The sequence below is a fragment of the Akebia trifoliata genome, chromosome 5, assembly GCF_017979445.1.
Source record: "Akebia trifoliata isolate Shusen 1 chromosome 5, ASM1797944v1, whole genome shotgun sequence".
Classification (NCBI taxonomy): domain Eukaryota; kingdom Viridiplantae; phylum Streptophyta; class Magnoliopsida; order Ranunculales; family Lardizabalaceae; genus Akebia; species Akebia trifoliata.
Window position 1 is genome coordinate 2,321,104 of NC_141379.1, and position 19,719 is coordinate 2,340,822.

A 19,719-nucleotide genomic window follows, 5' to 3' on the forward strand; every position below is an offset into this window, starting at 1 on the left:
ATGTAAAACTTCTTGGAAACAGTACGAAGAGACAAATTAATCTATGATTAATGTGTGTTTTAGAGTAATTATCTAGCCAAAATTTAAACACCACATTTGATGGTTTCCCAACTCAAATCATTACAACCAAAGCCGGCTTGCTGGAATGGAGACAACAAGCTATTAATGAACAGAACACATTTTTCTATTAGTCCACATGCCACAATATCCACCTGTGAGATTAATTTCAATCAAGTTATTTGAACCATATCTAATATCATGTATAGAAGTTCAAAGTAAAACAAAGCACACGAGAAAGATTAGTGCCATAAAGCCAACTTCGAATGCTACATATTTCGGGAACTAATAACTGACAAAGCAGTTCACAGAAGTTAGCATAATATTTGTTCATCAATGAAGCATTCAGTTTCAGGTTTTCTGAGAATTTATCCAAATCAGAGTAGGAACTTTGGGAAAAAGAAATATGAATTGGATGTTCACAGATAAGGTCACTGCCACACACAAAAGCAAAGCTTATGCAAGAGAATCTCTCTGGTTGTTTTGTGCCAGTAGCTCTTCTCTGACCCGTTTGATCTCCATTTCCTTTTCAAGTCTTTCTAGCTGAAATAACAAACAGATAGGAATTAATTGAAGTAAACAGAATATAACTTCTAATATTGAAGCCAGATTTTCAAAAAGCAGGAACAAAGAACTTGCTAGCATAGAACAGATGCATCAGTGCCAACTTGACAATCTGGTTTTAAACTATGTTGCATAAGTACCTGTAGATGAGCAAAGTACCCAATGCCAGATATGTGACAAACTCCAGTACTGCATGGATTCTAGTGAAGCAATTTTAAATATCTTTTTGATTTTTATTTCTTCATTTCAAAGTATTGGTCGAAAGTTACCACTGGGTATGAGATCTTCCTTTTCTGATCAAAGTTTTTTATGCAGTAAATGCAACATTTCATGTGTATTCTCTTGTTCCTAGGCAATCATAAGATAGCCCATACCATTATCCACTATCATCCTTGTTATATAAAAGTAATAATTACTTCTTTTTTTCCCCACATTATTCAAAAACAGAGTCAAGTTTACAGATCTCTCTATTTTCAAGCTTCGCTGCATCTAACATCCCTTGCCCATGTTGGACACTGACAAGTCCCCATATATATGGGCAGCATAGTGCACAAACCAGTTGATTCTATCAATATCATGGAGTCCAAATCAACTAGCAGTTCAACACACAAAGAAAGTATACTAGATAAGAAGATTTATCCTTCAAGCTCAATGAAGAAAGGTTAAGAGGAGAAATAGATATCGAAGTTAAGGTGATAAACTAAAAGAAAGTCCATTAAGAAGGTTTGTATATATGCTAAGAGTTGTGATTATAGCCTTAGTTAGAAGGAACATGCAAGCTGAAGGTTCTATAAGAGTGAGAGGAAGACCCAAAAGATCATGAACAAAGATGATGAGAATTGATACCCACTTGCATAATAGAATACATGGCTTTAGACATAATTGAATGGGAGAACAAGATTAGTTCATTCAAACACAAAATTACGGGAAAAGGCTTTGATAATGATAATGGTGTTTTCCTACATGCTTAAAAAACATGTTCAAAAGGAGAAACGGGAACTAGAACTTGAGAGATATCAATACCCAAACATAGGTATAACATACAAGAATTTCTCCTCACAAATTAACTCTGCAAAAATATGATTGATGATTAGATATTTTTATGTCAATAATTACTTTACCTTCAACATAGAACTGTTCATGTAGCTCATATTTAAGAAATAAAAAACAATACAAAAAGTTTGATAACAACCTAACCAATACACTAAAAGCACCTAGGTGAATAGTGCAGAAAGTTAAGCCCTTAACTCTCGGGGGTTGTAACTTATCACCATGTTCCACAGCCTACATCTGTTGTAGCTTACACTATGGTGGCTTTCATTCTCGTAACCTACCTTTTGGATTCCAAGGTCACCCCTTCTGTTGTCATCCTCAATAATCTACTTTGCAGCGGCTATCGCCCTGGTACCCTTATTTGAGGCCATTAGATATCCCTTCTAAGGCTCTAACCCGAGACATGGTGTTGGCACTGAAACCATTTGATAAAAATCTAACCCATAAAAAAAATCACTTAGGTGTCACGCCATTATTTCTTGAAGTCATAACACACCACCATGCTCCCCAACCGACACATGATGGGTTGTATGGAAGTCCGCTGCGGAGGAGTACGAGTTTGATATGATCTCCACATGTAGAAGCTATGCGAAGAATACAAGACAGTCACATCCTTTGATGCACATATTTGTTGTGCTCCAAAACACAAAAAGCATGATGTCAAATCCTAAAGTATCCTGTGAAATACTTTTTGGGGCCAACTAACATTATAAGTGGATCTTTTGGTAGACCTATAAATAGCATTCAACTTGATTAATGACTTATAGCTATTAAATTTTCTAAGTTTTCATAGTTGATTCCTAATCATTGATTTGTTCATTTTTATTTACTCCAATGACCCGTCATTAAATATGACAGGGTTAGTGGTCCCAATTAAGTGGTCAATGGGCCATTTACAACAAATATTTCTGTCTATGAACACAACAAATTTGCACCTCCAATGACATGTCAACCTAAGCGCAATTCACATAAGTTTTCTCATGCGAGGAGCTCACATCAAACTCATTCTCTGCTGCAAAGCATGTTGATGTGTATGACCCCAATATATAAGGGCTTAACTTTCTAAACCATTACAACATATATGGTTTTGTTGTATTGAGTTGGTTCTCATGAGATCATAATATTAGAACTCTCCTATTCATAAAATTTCAGATGTCTCTGATCATGGTTTTCAGGCCTCATTTTTCATCTTGTCTAGGGACACCCATTAAGACTAATAGTCTCATGCGAGTCATCTCTTCTCAAATGAGTCAAACCTGGTTAAAATGGATTTAATAAATATGCATTTATATTTTAATAATAATTACTTTTAACTATAAATTGAATTCATAGATGCTCAATCACACCATCTCATTTTATATAGCTCACAAACCTTTCAATTCTTTAAAAAAAAAAAAAAAAAAAAAAAATCATTTGAATTGGACGAATTTTAAAAATCAACTGAGATTTTTGAAATCTCTGCCGAGATGACAGTCAATGATGCAAGATAGTCACATTGGAAATCTGCTCAAATGCCTTGGAAACCAAGCCATCTGGGTCTCATCCATGATTTTGAAACTGGTCTCGGACTGATACGAGGTAGGTGAATCATCTGAGAATGAAAGGCAATTGGGAGAGAAAATCTGTCAAGACCCAAACCAATGCTCCAAAAATAGCTAGGCGTTAATGCAGTGGAAAGTTTAAGTCTTAACCTAAGGATCATAACAAAAACACTGTGAATCCCTATCACTTATCTGAGATTTAGAACCATGTCAATTTATGAAAAATTACATAATTTCCCCCAAAAAAAGAGGAAAAAAAAATATCAACTTTGGATCGATAATCTGTCTACCTCCATCCAACATCACCGATTCAATCCGGATCACCACAGAATCGCACACATTGAATTCCAAATTATCAATACATTTTAATGTCTAGGGCTTATCTATGTTTTTGTGTTATAAAACCCTAGATCGAAAACAACAATTACACCCAAAAAAAAAAAAAAAAAATCTTGAAATATAATTTGAATTTCTGAAAACAGGCCCATTGAATCGAATTCCCTCTTAAACAATCGAAATCCTGAGAGAAAGAGAAAAAAAAAAAAAAAACCTTACCTTCTCGTCCTGATGGAGAGCGATCCAGACGTGGAGCTTATCCATGGATTGCCAGAATACGAAGGCACCCAATGTCATAGCGAAGTAAGTTGCCACTTTCACCATTTTCTTATATCGACAGAGATGTGAGTGAGTCTCTCTGCTCTCTGCTCTCTGCTCTCAGCTTGGCTTTCGCCTTTCAATGAAGAAGATAAGTCCATCTACGTATAATAAATATATCATAATCAAATAACTAATTGATCTCTACCGTTCAATCCAATAGTGATCACTTTAGTGGGGCATCTGCCGTGGGCCTGAGTACCTGGATGTTGGGCCTGAGTATCAAAATTTATCGGATTGGGATATTGTGGATGCAATTTCTTGCACTATCTCGAGATTTGTAATTTATGCATTGATTATGTACGTACATAACGTTTGGGTGTGCCTGCAACACAATCTCTCCAACGTCCTAATCAAAATAAGTATAAAAATGTGCAGAGTTTCTTCTATGTCAAAGAAAAACATACATTTTGTGCCATTTTCCTCTATTATCATAGAGATTCTGTCCTGATCTTTTTAGATTCTTTGTTAATGTCATCTTCCTCAAAATTTGGAATTTTAGTTGGAATGTACTTCCTGTTTAATGATGTTTAGATTCATGGAGCCATATTTAGTAACGGGTTCATTATATCTAAGATAATCCCTGATTTTCCACTTATTAGATTCTTTATATTTCAGAGTTCGAATATTTGTTCCACTTCTCTGTTTTCGAGATCCAACTCTAAGTTTGGCATTGGGGTTGTTTCGCATCACTTTATATCTCTTAGACTCGGATGATTGCAATGTTTCTTCATGATCTTGGGACTTAGTTTCTATTCTTACCACGTATCATGGTCTCATGTCATCACTAAAATGATCATCCACAGATATGTTTGGTCAATTAATACAAAACCAATCCGATAGGTTATTAAATTAGATTCTAATGTGATTGGATCTTTATTGGAACCGAAATTCTCAATTCAAATCCAAAGTAGTTTGATCATAACCAATCAGATCCATTGACAATACAAGTGGGATTCTTCTTCCTCTCCCTTTTGGGCCTATTCTGATTCATGAATGTTTGATCCATCCTTCTATGGACCTAACACAAAAAAATAAACATTCTTTTCAATCTTAGGTTTTATGAGTTGTTGCTTGGGTTGGCTCCATCATTAAATCATTTATACAAAAAATTCCATCTCAAAAGGAAGCTTTTAAACCCACATGAAAATCAGAATTATAATATCAATTCAGCTTATTTAAACTTGTAATACATTTTTTATAAGGTTAATTAAAATTATCAAATGATGTTGAAAATAAATTCTTTTTTTCATGCTTGTTTGGACCCTTCAATCATGTGATATTTAAAAAATAATGCTGAAGTGACCTCAAGATGATACCTCATATCACACATCCTGACGTGAAAGTACGTCGGAACCATATATTCTTTTCATTGAGATACAAGTCAAAAAACATCTATGATTCTTACACACTTTCATGTCAAGATGTACGATATGAAGTACAATCTTGAGGTCATTCCAGCACGACTGATATTTAAATCATCTTCAGTTAGATCACTTGGATGATAAAATATATCAAATTAATAATCATGGATCAATCATGAAAAATTATTAAATTCAATAACTAGAAGTTAACAATCAAGTTGAATGTTTATGTTAGTGGGGATGCTAGAAATGTGATCGTCTTTGAACATTTCGCATAGTTTTTTATTAAATGAGCTCAAATCAAGGAGGACCCATTTATAGAAAGAGACACACTAATTAACATCAGATAAATTCAAATGAATGTAACAAATAAAGATGTTTGCATTGCGTAATCCTGAGTGAGAATTTAAAGTAGGATATCCTATGTTGACCATCCACCAATATATTATAGTCCATTATTATTATTATTATTATTATTATTATTATTTTTTGAATTTTTAGATTATAAATCACATTTATGAGATCATGTCTTTAGTATTTTTTTTCCTATATAATTTATAGTCTTGTAGAAAAGAAGATCATCAGATGTTGGGAAGATTTTCACTCCCAATCTAATCATATAAAAAGTAAATAAAAAATAATAAATTAATATTCATTGTAATTGCATATAAATTCGTCGTTGTTATCTATCGTAATAGCATATGAATTTTAGAAGTTGTAAAAAAAATTATTGGGGAAAATTCTCCTTTTGCCCCCACGGTACATTTGCCTCCGTCTAGGTTAAAGAATTGAAACCCTCCTCCCAGAACTCAATACAGACCGCCTAAGTCATAAGTTCAAAAATGAATGTTTAAAATATTATAATTTATGAGAAATTTAGGTCTAAAATATCTCTCTTTTGTGATTTGCTTGGATTGTGGCTTACGTGGCATGTATTGAGGGTTTCAATCCTCAACCTTTGGGTGTATACGATCCAGATGGAAGCGTATCCTATATAGCACACTTTAAATGTTTGAGAGAGAGAGGTATTTAATTTTTTTTTAAGATCTTAGTATTTTGTGATCATGACTTAGATCTGATTAAAAAAAAATAAAAAATAAAAAATAAAAAATAATATTTTTCTTAAATGTAGATCCATGTCTTTAAAAATGAACGGTTTTTGAACTATCTAGATTTTAAGTGCGAGATCTAATTTTGTCACTAATATGGTGCTTTTCCAACCGTTTAAAGTGTGCTACAAGAACTATGTGTTACATAGGATTCGCTTCCTGATCCGGCTACAAAGAAGGAAAAAAGGGTCATGACGAATGCACGATCTTAGTACGCGGCTGATGTGGCAAGGACACATAACTATATATCGTTTTCATGGGGATACCCACGAAAAAAAATGTGTGGTCGTGGATCCAATCACGTGCATTCATCATTATTAAAAAAAAAAAAAAAAAATAATAATATGATTTTTTGTTGTGTAACACAATGTATTCTTCTTGTTTCGCGGACGAGTGCAGCAAAGGAGGCGATGTTAAAAATATTTCTCCATGACTCTGACTTTAGCATAAAACAACATAACAGCTCTAAACTACAAATGATTCCATTGCCCAACAACAATCCATCATAAACCAAACAAAATTATCACTCTCAAGGACACTTTCAAGAAATATATATATTATGATTTTTGACTTGCCTCCCTGAATAATGATGTATATTTAAGTTGACAAGCCACCCTCAATTATTTAAAAATATTAGAGTCACCTCTCATTAAACCTTTGACAGAGACCCAAACATTATAAAGTAGTAGAATTTTATAATTAGGAGTTTGGTTGCTGCTATACATTTTTTTTAATTAATTATATTATATCGTGGTTCATGGATGATATAGAGCTAGCTAGCACGCGTACTCTTCTGTTGAGCGAAGCAACGAGCCTATCCTGACGGAATAGATCTATAAAAAGTAGTCTCGGGTGGCCAAAGAGAAAGTATAGTAAGTTAAATGGTTACTAGCTAACTACGACTTAAAGATTTTAAGAAAAATAGAAACATTGGAGAATAAAAAAAATAATAATAAAAAAGCAATCACAAATATTGTTTATAAGTTTATATAAATGAATTGAATTGTTGAGAATCTTAAGGTGATATATTTATGAAATTATCCTTTAGAGTATTTATTAATTATTATAGGGGAACGTACATTCCTCCTGTAGCTCTTCTCTTGTTCTATCGTCTATAGTGTGAAAAAAAATTACAATAGTAAAGATAATACAATTGCACAAAATACAAGGATTTATGAGATTCAACGATAGGTACATGAAACAAAAAAAGAACAATCACTATTTTCTTTCTTAAGTTTTACAATCCTAGAGATTCCTATTTATATAACTAAGAGTTATCAAAACAAGTAAAACTCCCTAAAAATAGAAAATCCCTTAAAAAAATATTACACGATAATCGTAGTTCTGTGTAGTGCAATAGAATACAAGACATTTACACAACACGTAGAACATAAATTTGTAGAAAAATAACAACTCAGTCCTCTTAATTTAGATCAGATTTGAAGAAAAAAATATCTTTATTTCATCTTAAAAAAGTATTTGTAAAGAATAATGTTGCAGTGACTTCAAATTGTACATCATATAGAAAAGGTACAATCTACAGTTCCTACACACTTTCACGTTAGGAAGTGCTATATGAGGTACAATCTTGAAGTCACTCCAACATGATTCATTTGAAAATGGACGGTCACCAAATTCCTAAATTTAAACTTTGGGATTTAATCATCATGACGATGTGGCACATCCTACACCATTGATAACATTGGGATAGAGATATTTAACTTTATATGTGGATCATAAGTATAGACTATCTCATATCAAGCCTATAAAAAAATACGACAAAAAGCTAGGGTGGAAAAAAATATTTGCTGTCACCTTATTTGGTAAATTTGTAGATAAAAACTATTAATAAGGACAGAGAAGATATATAAGAAGAAATTATAATTTATAATTTTGTTTTGTTGCACATTGTTATCTGCATTATACCAAGGGAGTGCGGCAAAGGAGCTGTAAGTAAATATTTTCTTAAAGAGTGCAAATCATCAAATAAAAGATTTCCCATCAGACCACCTAGAAATGATTCTATTGCACCACAACAAGCATCAACGAAATGCTCTTAGAAAATGGGGTTTTGGCAAGAGTTTGAATTTAGTTTTTATTTATTTATTTAATGTGAGCAAAACCAAATAAAAATGATCCATCAAAGAAAATAAAAATCACATAGAACACAGAGAATTTACGTGATTCGATGCTTACTTCATGGATGAGATCTAGATCAAGTCACTATATTCTAAAATAGATTACGGTGGAAATGTTTTTCTCTATTAATTTAAATCCTAATAATCCCTTCATTCAAGAGTACTCGTACAAAAATTTTCAAAATACCTTTAATCGATGAGATCGGTTTAATCTGTAAAATTCGAGACACCTATCACATCAGTGAAGAGATTGAAGACTTGGTTTTTGGGGGAAAAATCCACTGAAAATTGAGAATTTCTCAACATGGTGCACTATTCAAATTAATTTCGAAAACGATAATTTATCAATTTTAAAAATAAATTTATTTTTATCAAAATTGTAAGGAATAAAATGAACATTAATTTTTATAATTTTCATACCTAAGATACCCTTTTAACTTTATATTAAAATTACTTAAATAACGAAGGGTAAAAATGGTAAAAGGTTAAAAACATATAAAAATGGTCTTTTTATTAGTCAATATCATATAAAAGAATTGGATTCTCATAAATGTGAAGGATAAGAATGCTAAAAACGTAGAACAAAGAGAAAATAGTCTTCTTGGTATAAAAATGGTAGAAACTACTTTTCATTTTATTTCTTACCCTTTTGATAAAAATCTTATTTTTGAAAACGGTAAATTACTATTTTCAAAATTAATTTGAATAGTGCACCGTTTTGGTAATTTGCTAAAAAAAATCAAAGGTAAGATGAGAGCATTTTGATCATCTTTTGTTAGTCTCTCATTAAATACCCAAGCTAGAGGGTGTGTCATCAGGTTGAAAATGTGTTGGTATCTCTAATTAATTTCCACTTAAATCTTGTTGGGCACCTCTAAATTATCCTAATTTTTTTCTTCTTAAAATGGCTTTAACGAGCGGGAATATCAAATATGCCTTATTATTTAGAGATGTAAATTAAACAAATCTTAAATATTATTATAAAATCTTTAAACAGCTCCAATCGTTGGAGTTTTGGTATCAGTCGTGATAATCTGGCTTACCCATGTGGCATACTCAATCAACACCTTAGATGTGATAGTAGATCTTCTCTCCTTAGGATACAAAACCACACCTTTTTATGGGGAGGTGTAGTTCTGTATCCCGAGAAGAGTAGATCTACGATTCCCGACCTTGTTATATCAGGGGTGTTGATTGAATATGTCATGTGGGTAAGTAAGATTATTACAATTCTTTTGGTATTATTACATTAAGAATCATGATAAAATGACTACTCCACGTGGTATATTCAATCGACACCCTGGCGTGACATGTTCGGGAACCATAGATCTGCACTTCTTCAATGATTGAACTGCAAATAGTTAGATTATCACGACTCTTACTTCAAAAGAGTATCAGTGGTATGACGTAAGAACTAACGCCCCTGACGTGACATGTTCAAGAATCGTAGATCTACACTCTTCGGGATACAAAACTACAAATAGTCAGATTATCACGACTCTTACATTAAACTAGTACTATTGGTATGATGTAAGAACCCATACAAAATTATCCTTTTTATTTTTTATTTTCTTAAAACGAATTAAACAAGGGAGAATGTCAAATATGCCTTATTATCTAGGGATGTAAATTAAAAACTCTTAAGTAGTATTATAAAATCGTTAAACAGCTCTAATCCATTGGAGTTATGGTATTATTACATTAAACTAGTACCAGTGGTTTGACGTAAGAGTCCAACTACGTGTCTTTATATATATAGAATCATCATGAGTACTCTCATGGTCTCATCTTCTAAACCTCTCTCTCTCTCTTTTTTCTTTTTGTGTAAAAATGAGAAAGATGAAGGAGAAAGAAGAAGAAGAAGAAGAAGAAGAAAAGAAGGATGGTTCGTTGAGTAAGCCGGTTGAAATGGAAAACCCAATAAAAAAACCCGGTTCATTACTGATGGTTTTCAAATACTCAGACTCGACAGATATGTTGCTGATGATGCTAGGGATGATTGGGTGCATCGTAGATGGTTTGGCTATGGCCGCTATCATGCTAGTTCTTAGCTCCATGATGAACACTTACGCTGTCACCCCTTCTCTTAGTCTTAAAGATATAAACAAGGTTTGTTCAAAATCAATTTCTTCTATTATCTAAGTTTTAGCTTTCGTTTTATTCTTCTCTAATCTCTCATAATTAAGTCTTAATTTTAATTTTAATTTTTTTTCCTTTTTGTAGTACGCTTTGAATTTACTTTACGTGGCCGTCGGTGTGGGGTCAGGTGCATTTTTAGGTATGTACTACTGAATCACAGAAGTAGTATTTTAATCAAATTAGAGTATTAATTATGTTCCAATTTATTATGATGCATCGAGATATGTAAAATAATGTAGTTAGGATAGTAAGGTTGTATTTTATTAAGATGTATCGAAATGCATTTTCTATTTAAGTGATCTCATCAGAGATCAATTTTATCCGGGTTATTTACATCATTTGAATTGATATTTGATTATTTTGCTTAATTGGGTTGATTTTGAGAAAATTTTCTTAAAAAAATGTAAAACATACAAATGATGTATTTTTTTTTTTTTTGATTTCTTATCAAAACCCATCATCTTCAACCTTACTGAACTTCTCATCTTGTTTTTTAACTGATTAAAGAAATCCAAAAAGTTTTTTAACTGGCTCGACGAAGTGACCTACGACTCATGAGCCTGATCGACTGAGTTTAGAATTTGTTCTAAGTGTTCTTGTCTCTCATTTGTTATATATTGTGGTGGTGTTTAACAGAAGGATTCTGTTGGGCTAGAACAGCAGAAAGGCAAACTTCACGACTGTGCCAAAAATATTTAAGGGCCGTGTTAAGGCAAGATGTAAGTTTTTTCGATACACGACATGGAGTATCGACAACTTCCCATGTGGTTTCCAGTATTTCCACCGATACTCTTACCATACAAGCGGTTCTCAGTGAAAAGGTTCTTCTTCTTTAGTGCCTGTGATACTTTTATTTTATTTTATAGAACATATGTTGTCATTGAAGAAATCTGAATTTTATTAATAGTTCTTGGATGATGATTACATTTAGTCATTGGGTTTATAAAGATTGAAACATCCACTAATATAGAAAGACAATCAATCAATCCAATATTCTAGAATACGTAATTTATACTAATTAAAGCTAATTGATGTAAATCTAAAATCTTCAAGATTATGTGATGAGATACACTATACCATTGATGCATGAATCTCTATTAGCCACACCAATTTTTATATACAAAACACCAACTCATTGATATAATTATATGTAACACACCAAATAAGGATATAGACACATCAAAAAAAGAAAAAAAATAAGGACCAACTACTACATAACCAGAGAACAACCAACTTTCAATTTCTTCCTAGATCATCCCTCAAAGAGTTTTTCTCACATAAATGGAAGCACAACTTGAAGGGCTTCTTCGTAGATTGTAGTATTTGAAGGGATGAGAAGTGAGTGTAGTTATTAAAAATATAGAGTGATTATGTGACTTCCAAACATGTTTGAACAACAAAAGTCTTATGAAAAATTCTACTCTGTCCAAACTTTAAAGCCAAGTCTTATGTCATTGAGAATTAATTTATATTTGTTTACATTGTCGTCGTATATGCTCCTTTTTGGGTTTTCTTTTACTCTTTTAGGATATTTAACATAATATATCTTCTAACTAGGGTTGTAATAATTGGTCTTTGTTGAACATAATTATATTTTCTAAATATATCATTCTACAACACAACCTAGCATCTATGACAAGATGATAAGATATATTGACAATGATACCATGTATCTCATGCATCTAAAATTTATCACTTCTTTACTCCTATATTTTAAATGTGATTGTTTCTAATTTTATCTTTCCACACTCATCCATCTCAACATCCCCATCTTTGTTACACTCAATTTAGTGACACCTTACTTCTTGATTACCCAACATTTCCATACAAGATAGTTAGTCTTACTTTCTATATTTCAAGTAGGGCGGATTTACAATGGGGTCAATCGGCCTCACAAGAATTTTAAAAATTACATGAGTCCCTTTTGATATTTGTTATATTTTGAGTTTGCCCCAGAAATGTTTTGACAGTTGTCTCTGCCCACTCAATTTTTTTTGGTTTTATTAGAACCCCTCCATTTGATTGATATTTGAGATACAACCTATGTTTTTCAACCATGACATTTGGGACACCCTTTGCTTCAAAGCTTAAAATGATGATATGCCCCCCTCCCATATTTATGTCGATTTGGAAACCCACCCACTCCCCCTGGGCCTATAGAACTACGGTACCCCCGAACTTGTCACGTCATGGAGTCATTTGAGTATGCCACCTGACGAGTTATATTATCACGACTTAATTACTTTAAGAATCATGCTGGAGTGACCTCAAGATTGGACCACATCGCTGACGTGAAAGTGGATAGGAACCATAGATGTTTTTCCACTTGTATTTAGCATTATTCTTTCTTTAATTGGTGGGGCAATGTAAACACAAAGTTACGTTGGTGTGGCAATATAAGATAACCATTTTTAACATTCTAAACCGATAGCTTGTCCATGCAGATACCAAATTTTATTATGAACATATCCATGTTCATCACAGCTCAAATAACAGCTGCATACCTCTGCTGGAGATTAGCTATAGTCGCGATCCCGGCATTATCCATGTTGATCATTCCTGGTTTAGTATACGGGAAGCTATTATTCGGGATTGGTACGAAGATGCAAGAAACTTATGCAGTTGCTGGTGGGATAGCTGAGCAGGCATTGTCGTCTATCAGGACTGTCTTCTCTTATGTTGGAGAGCATCGAACAGTTGAAAGATTTTCGGACGCATTAGAGCCAAACTTAAAGCTTGGGATCAAACAAGGCCTAGTGAAGGGGTTGGCAATTGGAAGCATTGGTATGAGCTTTGCAGTTTGGTCATTGCAAGCTTGGTATGGAAGTATCTTGGTTACTGAGAAAGGTGTCAAAGGTGGAGATGTTTTCACTGCTGGTGTTTGCATCATCAATGGAGGATTGTAAGTAACATGTACTCTAATATTTATTTTTTTTACAAAAAAATAAAAAATTTCTGATTCTAACGATCTTGATAGTCGAAAAATAATCAAGTCATGTGTAATGTATGGAAACATGTTATCATACTATGCAATAATATTTTTTCGCTCAAATATTTATTGTAAACTTAGAATAAATGTCTAATGCATTATATATTGCATTATGGATACATTTTCATAATTTATATATATATATATATATATATATATATATATATATATATATATATGAGTTGCGTTATTACGACCCCCTTTGCGACACACCTTTTTGTCTTATATGGGCAAAAATGTTTGGAATGGGCTGATTTTTTGTGAGGATGATCTTTATGGTGAGGGGATCATCCTGGCAAAAAATCAGCCCAATCCAAAACTTCTAGACCGTCCGATTTTTGTTGAAAAATTATAGACCGTCCAATTTTTGTAAATCAATTTTGATGGGGTTAGAAGTTTTGGAATGGGATGATTTTTTACCAGGATGATCCCCTCACCATAGAGATCATCCTCACAAAAAATCAGCCCATTCCAAACATTTTTGCCCATATAAGACAAAAAGGTGTGTCGCAAAGGGGGTCGCAAAGGGGGTCGTAATAACGTGACCCTATATATATATATATATATGGGTCCCGTTCGCCACCCTTAGTTTTACCACACACTTTAACAAACGCGTTTTGTCTTACATGGGTTAGAAGTTTCGGAATGAGCTGATTTTTGGTTAGGATGATCTCTATGGTGAGGAGATCATTCTCACCAAAAATCAGCTCATTCCAAAACTTCTAACCCCATCAAAATTGATTTACAAAAAATAGACGGTCCACGATTTTTCAACGTGTAAACATGGGGCTAAACATTTCGGAATGGGCTGATTTTTGGGGAGGATGATCTTCTAATCATAGAGATCATCCTCACCAAAAATCAGCTCATTCCAAAACTTCTAACCCATGTAGGACAAAAAACGTTTGTTAAAGTGTGTGATAAAACTTAGGGTGCTGAACATTTCCCTATATATATATATATATATATATATATATATATATAGGGTCACGTTCCTGAGACTCATATTGAGACTCACATTGCGACACACCGTTTTGTCTTATATGGGCAAAAATATTTGGAATGAGCTGATTTTTTGTGAGGATGATCTCTGTGATGAGGGGATCATCCTGGCAAAAAATCATCCCATTCCAAAACTTCTAACCTCATCAAAATTGATTTACAAAAATTGGACGGTCTATAATTTTTCAACAAAAATTGGACGGTCTAGAAGTTTCATAATGAGCTGATTTTTGGCAAGGATGATCTCCTCACCATAGAGATCATCCTCACAAAAAATCAGCCCATTCCAAATATTTTTGCCCATATAAGACAAAACGGTGTGTCGCAATGTGAGTCCCAATATGAGTCTTAGGAACGCTGTTCATATATATATATATATATATATATATATATATATATATATATATTCTAAGGTTACATATTTACCGGTTTTCCCCCTTTTTTTTTTCTCGTTTTCTCTGTTTTTTTCCGAAGTTTTCCCTTTATGTTTTAAACCCATATTCCGACTTGGTGACTATGTCTAGTATGAGAAGACTTCCTGATGCTTGTAAACAAGCAGATAGAATCAAAAGTTTTTTTTAAAACATTTTATTGACTTAACTTTGAATTAAATGCAATATTTTCTGGCAAATTTATACTCTAAGAAAGCAGAGTGAAGATGACAAAGTGTTGAATTCTGTTTTTTGTAGGGCATTAGGAGCTTCACTAATCAATGTGAAGTACTTTAGTGAGGCAACCGTTGCAGCTTCTCTTATATTTGAGATGATCGAACAGGTTCCAAGCATAGATACCGATGATCAACAGGGAGAAACCATGACGGATGTTAAAGGTGAATTGGAGTTTAAAGATGTTGATTTTGCTTATCCGTCAAGACCAGAGAGTATGGTATTGAGGAAGTTTAATCTTAGAGTGATGGCTTGTCAGACTGTAGGATTAGTAGGTAGAAGCGGTTCGGGTAAATCAACAGTGGTCTCATTGATCGAGCGATTCTATGATCCTCTTGGAGGAGAAATCTTATTAGATGGGATTGGCATAAAGACTCTTCAGCTGAAATGGTTAAGGAGTCAAATGGGTCTAGTTAGTCAAGAGCCCGTACTTTTCGCAACCTCCATTAAAGAGAATATCTTGTTTGGGAAAGAGTGTGCTTCGATGGAAGACATTGTTAGCGCTGCTAAAGCTGCAAATGCACACAAGTTCATTAGCCAATTACCCAATCAGTATGATACCCAAGTAAGTGTAAAAATTGAATTTTATTGATGATTCTTGAATGAGAATACTTGGGCATGTGTTTCTGTGTTTCTCAGGTTGGGCAATTGGGAATTCAGATGTCTGAAGGGCAGAAACAGAGGATTGCCATTGCAAGGGCTTTACTAAAAGACCCAAGAATCCTTCTACTTGATGAAGCAACAAGTGCACTTGATTCACAGTCGGAGAAAGATGTGCAAGATGCTTTGGATCAGGCCTCATTCGGACGGACAACCATAATAATCGCCCACCGCTTCTCTACCCTACGTAATGCTGACTTGATTGCCGTTATTCAATCAGGCCAAGTTGTGGAATCCGGTCCTCATGACCAACTTATTCGAAACAAATATGGCCCATACTCATCCATGGTGCAACTTCAACAAACACTCATGAAAGATGAACCTTCTTTGACACAACAAGAAACCGACTACTATTCACCCCACCTTAATGCAAAAGCTCCAATTATTACCGAGGCATTAGAGGAATCGATCCCAACTGAATCATCTCATCATGATAGTAAAGCCAATCAACACCGAGAAGATCATAGTAGCTCCCCATCTATGTGGCCTCTGATGCAAATGACATCTCCCGAATGGAAGCATACCCTTATAGGTTGCATCGGTGGTCTTTCCTACGGAATAATTCAACCATTAGCTTCTTTATGCATGGGTGCTGTTCTCTCTGTTTATTTTGTTAATAATCATGATGAGATCAAGTCAAAGACAAAACACTATTGTTTTGCCTTCTTAGCCTTATCTATCTTTGCTATCCTCACAAATGTAACTCAACATTACAATTTTGGGATTATGGGAGAGAACTTAACAAGAAGGGTGAGGGAGACAATGCTTGCAAAAGTCCTGACGTTTGAGATTGGGTGGTTCGATCAAGAGAGCAACAGTAGTGGGGCCTTGTGCTCAAGATTAGCCACAGATGCAATGCTAGTAAGAACTCTTGTTGCTGATCGGTTGTCGTTTCTAGCACAAACCCTCTCAACAGCAACATTAGCAACTATACTGGGGTTGACCTTGTCTTGGAGACTTGCTATCCTAGTTCTTGCTATGCAACCTTTCATCATTATTTCTTTCTACGGGAGAGCAGTTACGATGAAGAGTATGTCTAAGAAAGTCGGGAGAGCACAAAACAAGAGCAGCGAATTGGCAAGTGAGGCTGTCGGGAACCATAGGGCCATCACCGCCTTTTCTTCTCAAGAAAAGGTTATGGAGCTATTTGAGGTTACTCTACAAGGCCCCAAAAACGAGAGCCAAAAGCAATCATGGTATGCAGGGCTCGGTCTATTTATATGCCAATTTCTAACTTCAGCTAATTCAGGCCTACTTTTTTGGTATGGAGGGAGACTCTTATATCATGGGAAAATCACGTATGAACACCTCTTTCAAACATTTTTCGTCTTGGTAACGGCAGGGAGAGTTGTCGCTGAAACGGGGAGCATGACATCAGACCTTTCAAAGGGTACGATTGCATTAAAAGCATTTTTAACGATATTGAAAAGGAAAAGCAAGATCGATCAAGATGATCCCGATGGAATCAAGCCCGAAAAGATAAATGGCGATTTAGAGCTCAAAGAAGTGGATTTCACTTATCCTGCAAGACCTAAACAGATAATCTTGTTGGGTTTAAGCCTCAAGGTTGAAGCAGGACAAACCGTTGCATTGGTTGGGCATAGTGGATCGGGAAAATCTACCATCATTAGATTGATAGAAAGATTCTATGACCCATTGAAGGGATCGGTTGAAATAGACGGGATCGACATCAAGTCTTATAATGTGAGATCTCTAAGGTCACACATTGCATTGGTGAGTCAGGAACCCACTCTCTTTGCAGGAACGATTCAAGAAAACATCGTATATGGGAAAGACAACGCAACTGAAGCTGAGATAATTAAAGCTTCAACTCTTGCAAATGCCCATGAGTTCATAAGGTATGATATTATTGAACATAAACTAAGTAACAACACCAATAATATATAGTTTCCATATATACTAATGTGTCTTTGCTTCTTGTGGCTATGGTTGATGGGGTTGATGACAACAGTTCCATGAAGGATGGGTATGCAACCTATTGTGGTGAAAGAGGTGTACAACTCTCAGGAGGACAAAAACAAAGGATAGCAGTTGCCCGAGCTATCTTGAAAAATCCTTCAATATTGCTATTAGACGAGGCGACAAGTGCATTGGATAGTGGATCGGAGCGCCTTGTTCAAGATGCAATGGAGAAGATGATGGTGGGTAGGACATGTCTAGTTGTAGCTCATCGGCTATCCTCGATACGAAAATCAGATTCAATTGCGGTGATCGACAATAGGAGGATTGTGGAAATGGGCACTCATAGTGAGTTGCTTACAAAAGGAGAAAATGGTGCATACTACTCCCTTATTAGACTCCAACAATATGACACCATGAAATAAGTGAGAGTTCAATCACACAAAATACCTATATATTTGGGTTTTTCTTCTTGATCATGTAAATGGTTTTATTCGATCTCAAGCATGAACTAGTATTAATAGCCTTCTGTATCAATAGAAGTTTTAGTTGATAAAATTCTGATCAAGTGCCACTCCTTAATGTAGACTAACTAAAACGATCCTTGCGATGCTTTCATTGTACATTTCGAGTTTATATAATTCTTGTTGAATTTAAAGATTAATATGGATTGGGAGGACCAGAAGAAGGTAGGCCGAGAGGCTAAATGCAAATAGTAGATCCAAACAGGCATAACTTCGCAATCGAAAATTAAAATGACTATTATAATACCAATTCCGAAAGCTTATAACGAGCTCTAAAATGAAGAGAATGGTCATTGACCGTTATGCAAATTTTAGATCACGAAAAAAGGCCTGTTCAAGGGGTCGAAACACACCTTTTGGATTACACTTTGATTTTAAATGATTTTCATTGTTTTACTTTGATTACCATCAGAAAGATGATTTACAATCTTTGATATTAATAATATCCTTACATAATAGCTATAGAAGAGAGCCATTAAACAAAGATAAGCCATCCATGCCTGGTAGAAAGATGATCTTATATCTATCCATCAACCCGGACTTTTCGATTTCTTATTGGATCTGGTTCGGTAACCAGATTGGTCAATGGGTCAGTCTGTTAGGACGGACCGTCCAATGGTCCTTGTCTCCTTGATTAAGTCATGTTGAATAAATCAAAACATTACAGTTGCTTTCCTATAAAGTGGGACCCAACATATCCATCATAAATACTTAAAGGATTAGGATCCGTATACATAAAGCTACTCATAAAGCTACAACGTGTTTTATCTTATATGGGCAAAAATGTTTGGAGTGGGCTGATTTTTTGTGAGGATGATCTCTATGGTGAGGAGACCATCCTTGCCAAAAATCAGCCGATTATGAAACTTCTAGCCCCATGTTTGCAAGTTGAAAAATTTTAGACTGTCCAATTTTTGTAAACCATTTTTGATGGAGTTAAAAGTTTTGGAATGGGATGATTTTTTGTAAGGATGATCCCCTCACCATAGAGATCATCCTCACAAAAAATCAGCCCATTTCAAACTTTTTTAATCATATAAGACAAAAAATATTGTAACTTTATGAGTAGTTTTATTTGTCTACGGAACCTGATCATACTTAACTGTTTATTAATTGATTATGAAAGAAAGCCAGGAAAGTCGTTGCAGACTTGAAGTTTGCACACGTGGACAGTACCAAGATCATTTAAGAAAATAAAACATTAAAATAATTGCATCAAAGTTCTTTAAAAGAATCTGAATTTTGTTATATAAACCACTAATGGTTATCTCTAATTTTCACCAAACCCTAAGGAGTACCTCAAATTACCCACAAAGACAATTGCTAAATCAATTGTTCAG

At 34.3% G+C, this 19,719-nt stretch overlaps 2 protein-coding genes across 2 annotated transcripts; one reads left to right on the plus strand and one right to left on the minus strand.

Annotated features, from left to right (window-relative positions):
* Window positions 1–276: 276 nt before the first annotated feature.
* On the minus strand, window positions 277–3,961 carry LOC147400947 (uncharacterized). The gene is made up of 2 exons (XM_086442016.1): window positions 3,771–3,961; window positions 277–600 (listed from the first exon to the last, which is right to left on the minus strand). The coding sequence occupies exons 1-2, from the start codon at window positions 3,873–3,875 to the stop codon at window positions 514–516; spliced, it is 192 nt and encodes a 63-aa protein (XP_086298142.1). The 5' UTR covers window positions 3,876–3,961; the 3' UTR covers window positions 277–513.
* A 6,463-nt stretch (window positions 3,962–10,424) lies between these two features.
* On the plus strand, window positions 10,425–18,297 carry LOC147400948 (ABC transporter B family member 15-like). Its single transcript, XM_086441661.1, has 7 exons — window positions 10,425–10,589; window positions 10,704–10,758; window positions 11,256–11,440; window positions 13,064–13,521; window positions 15,300–15,840; window positions 15,915–17,794; window positions 17,908–18,297. Exons 1-7 carry the CDS (start codon window positions 10,425–10,427, stop codon window positions 18,278–18,280), a joined length of 3,657 nt encoding a protein of 1,218 aa, XP_086297787.1. The 3' UTR covers window positions 18,281–18,297.
* Window positions 18,298–19,719: the final 1,422 nt, after the last annotated feature.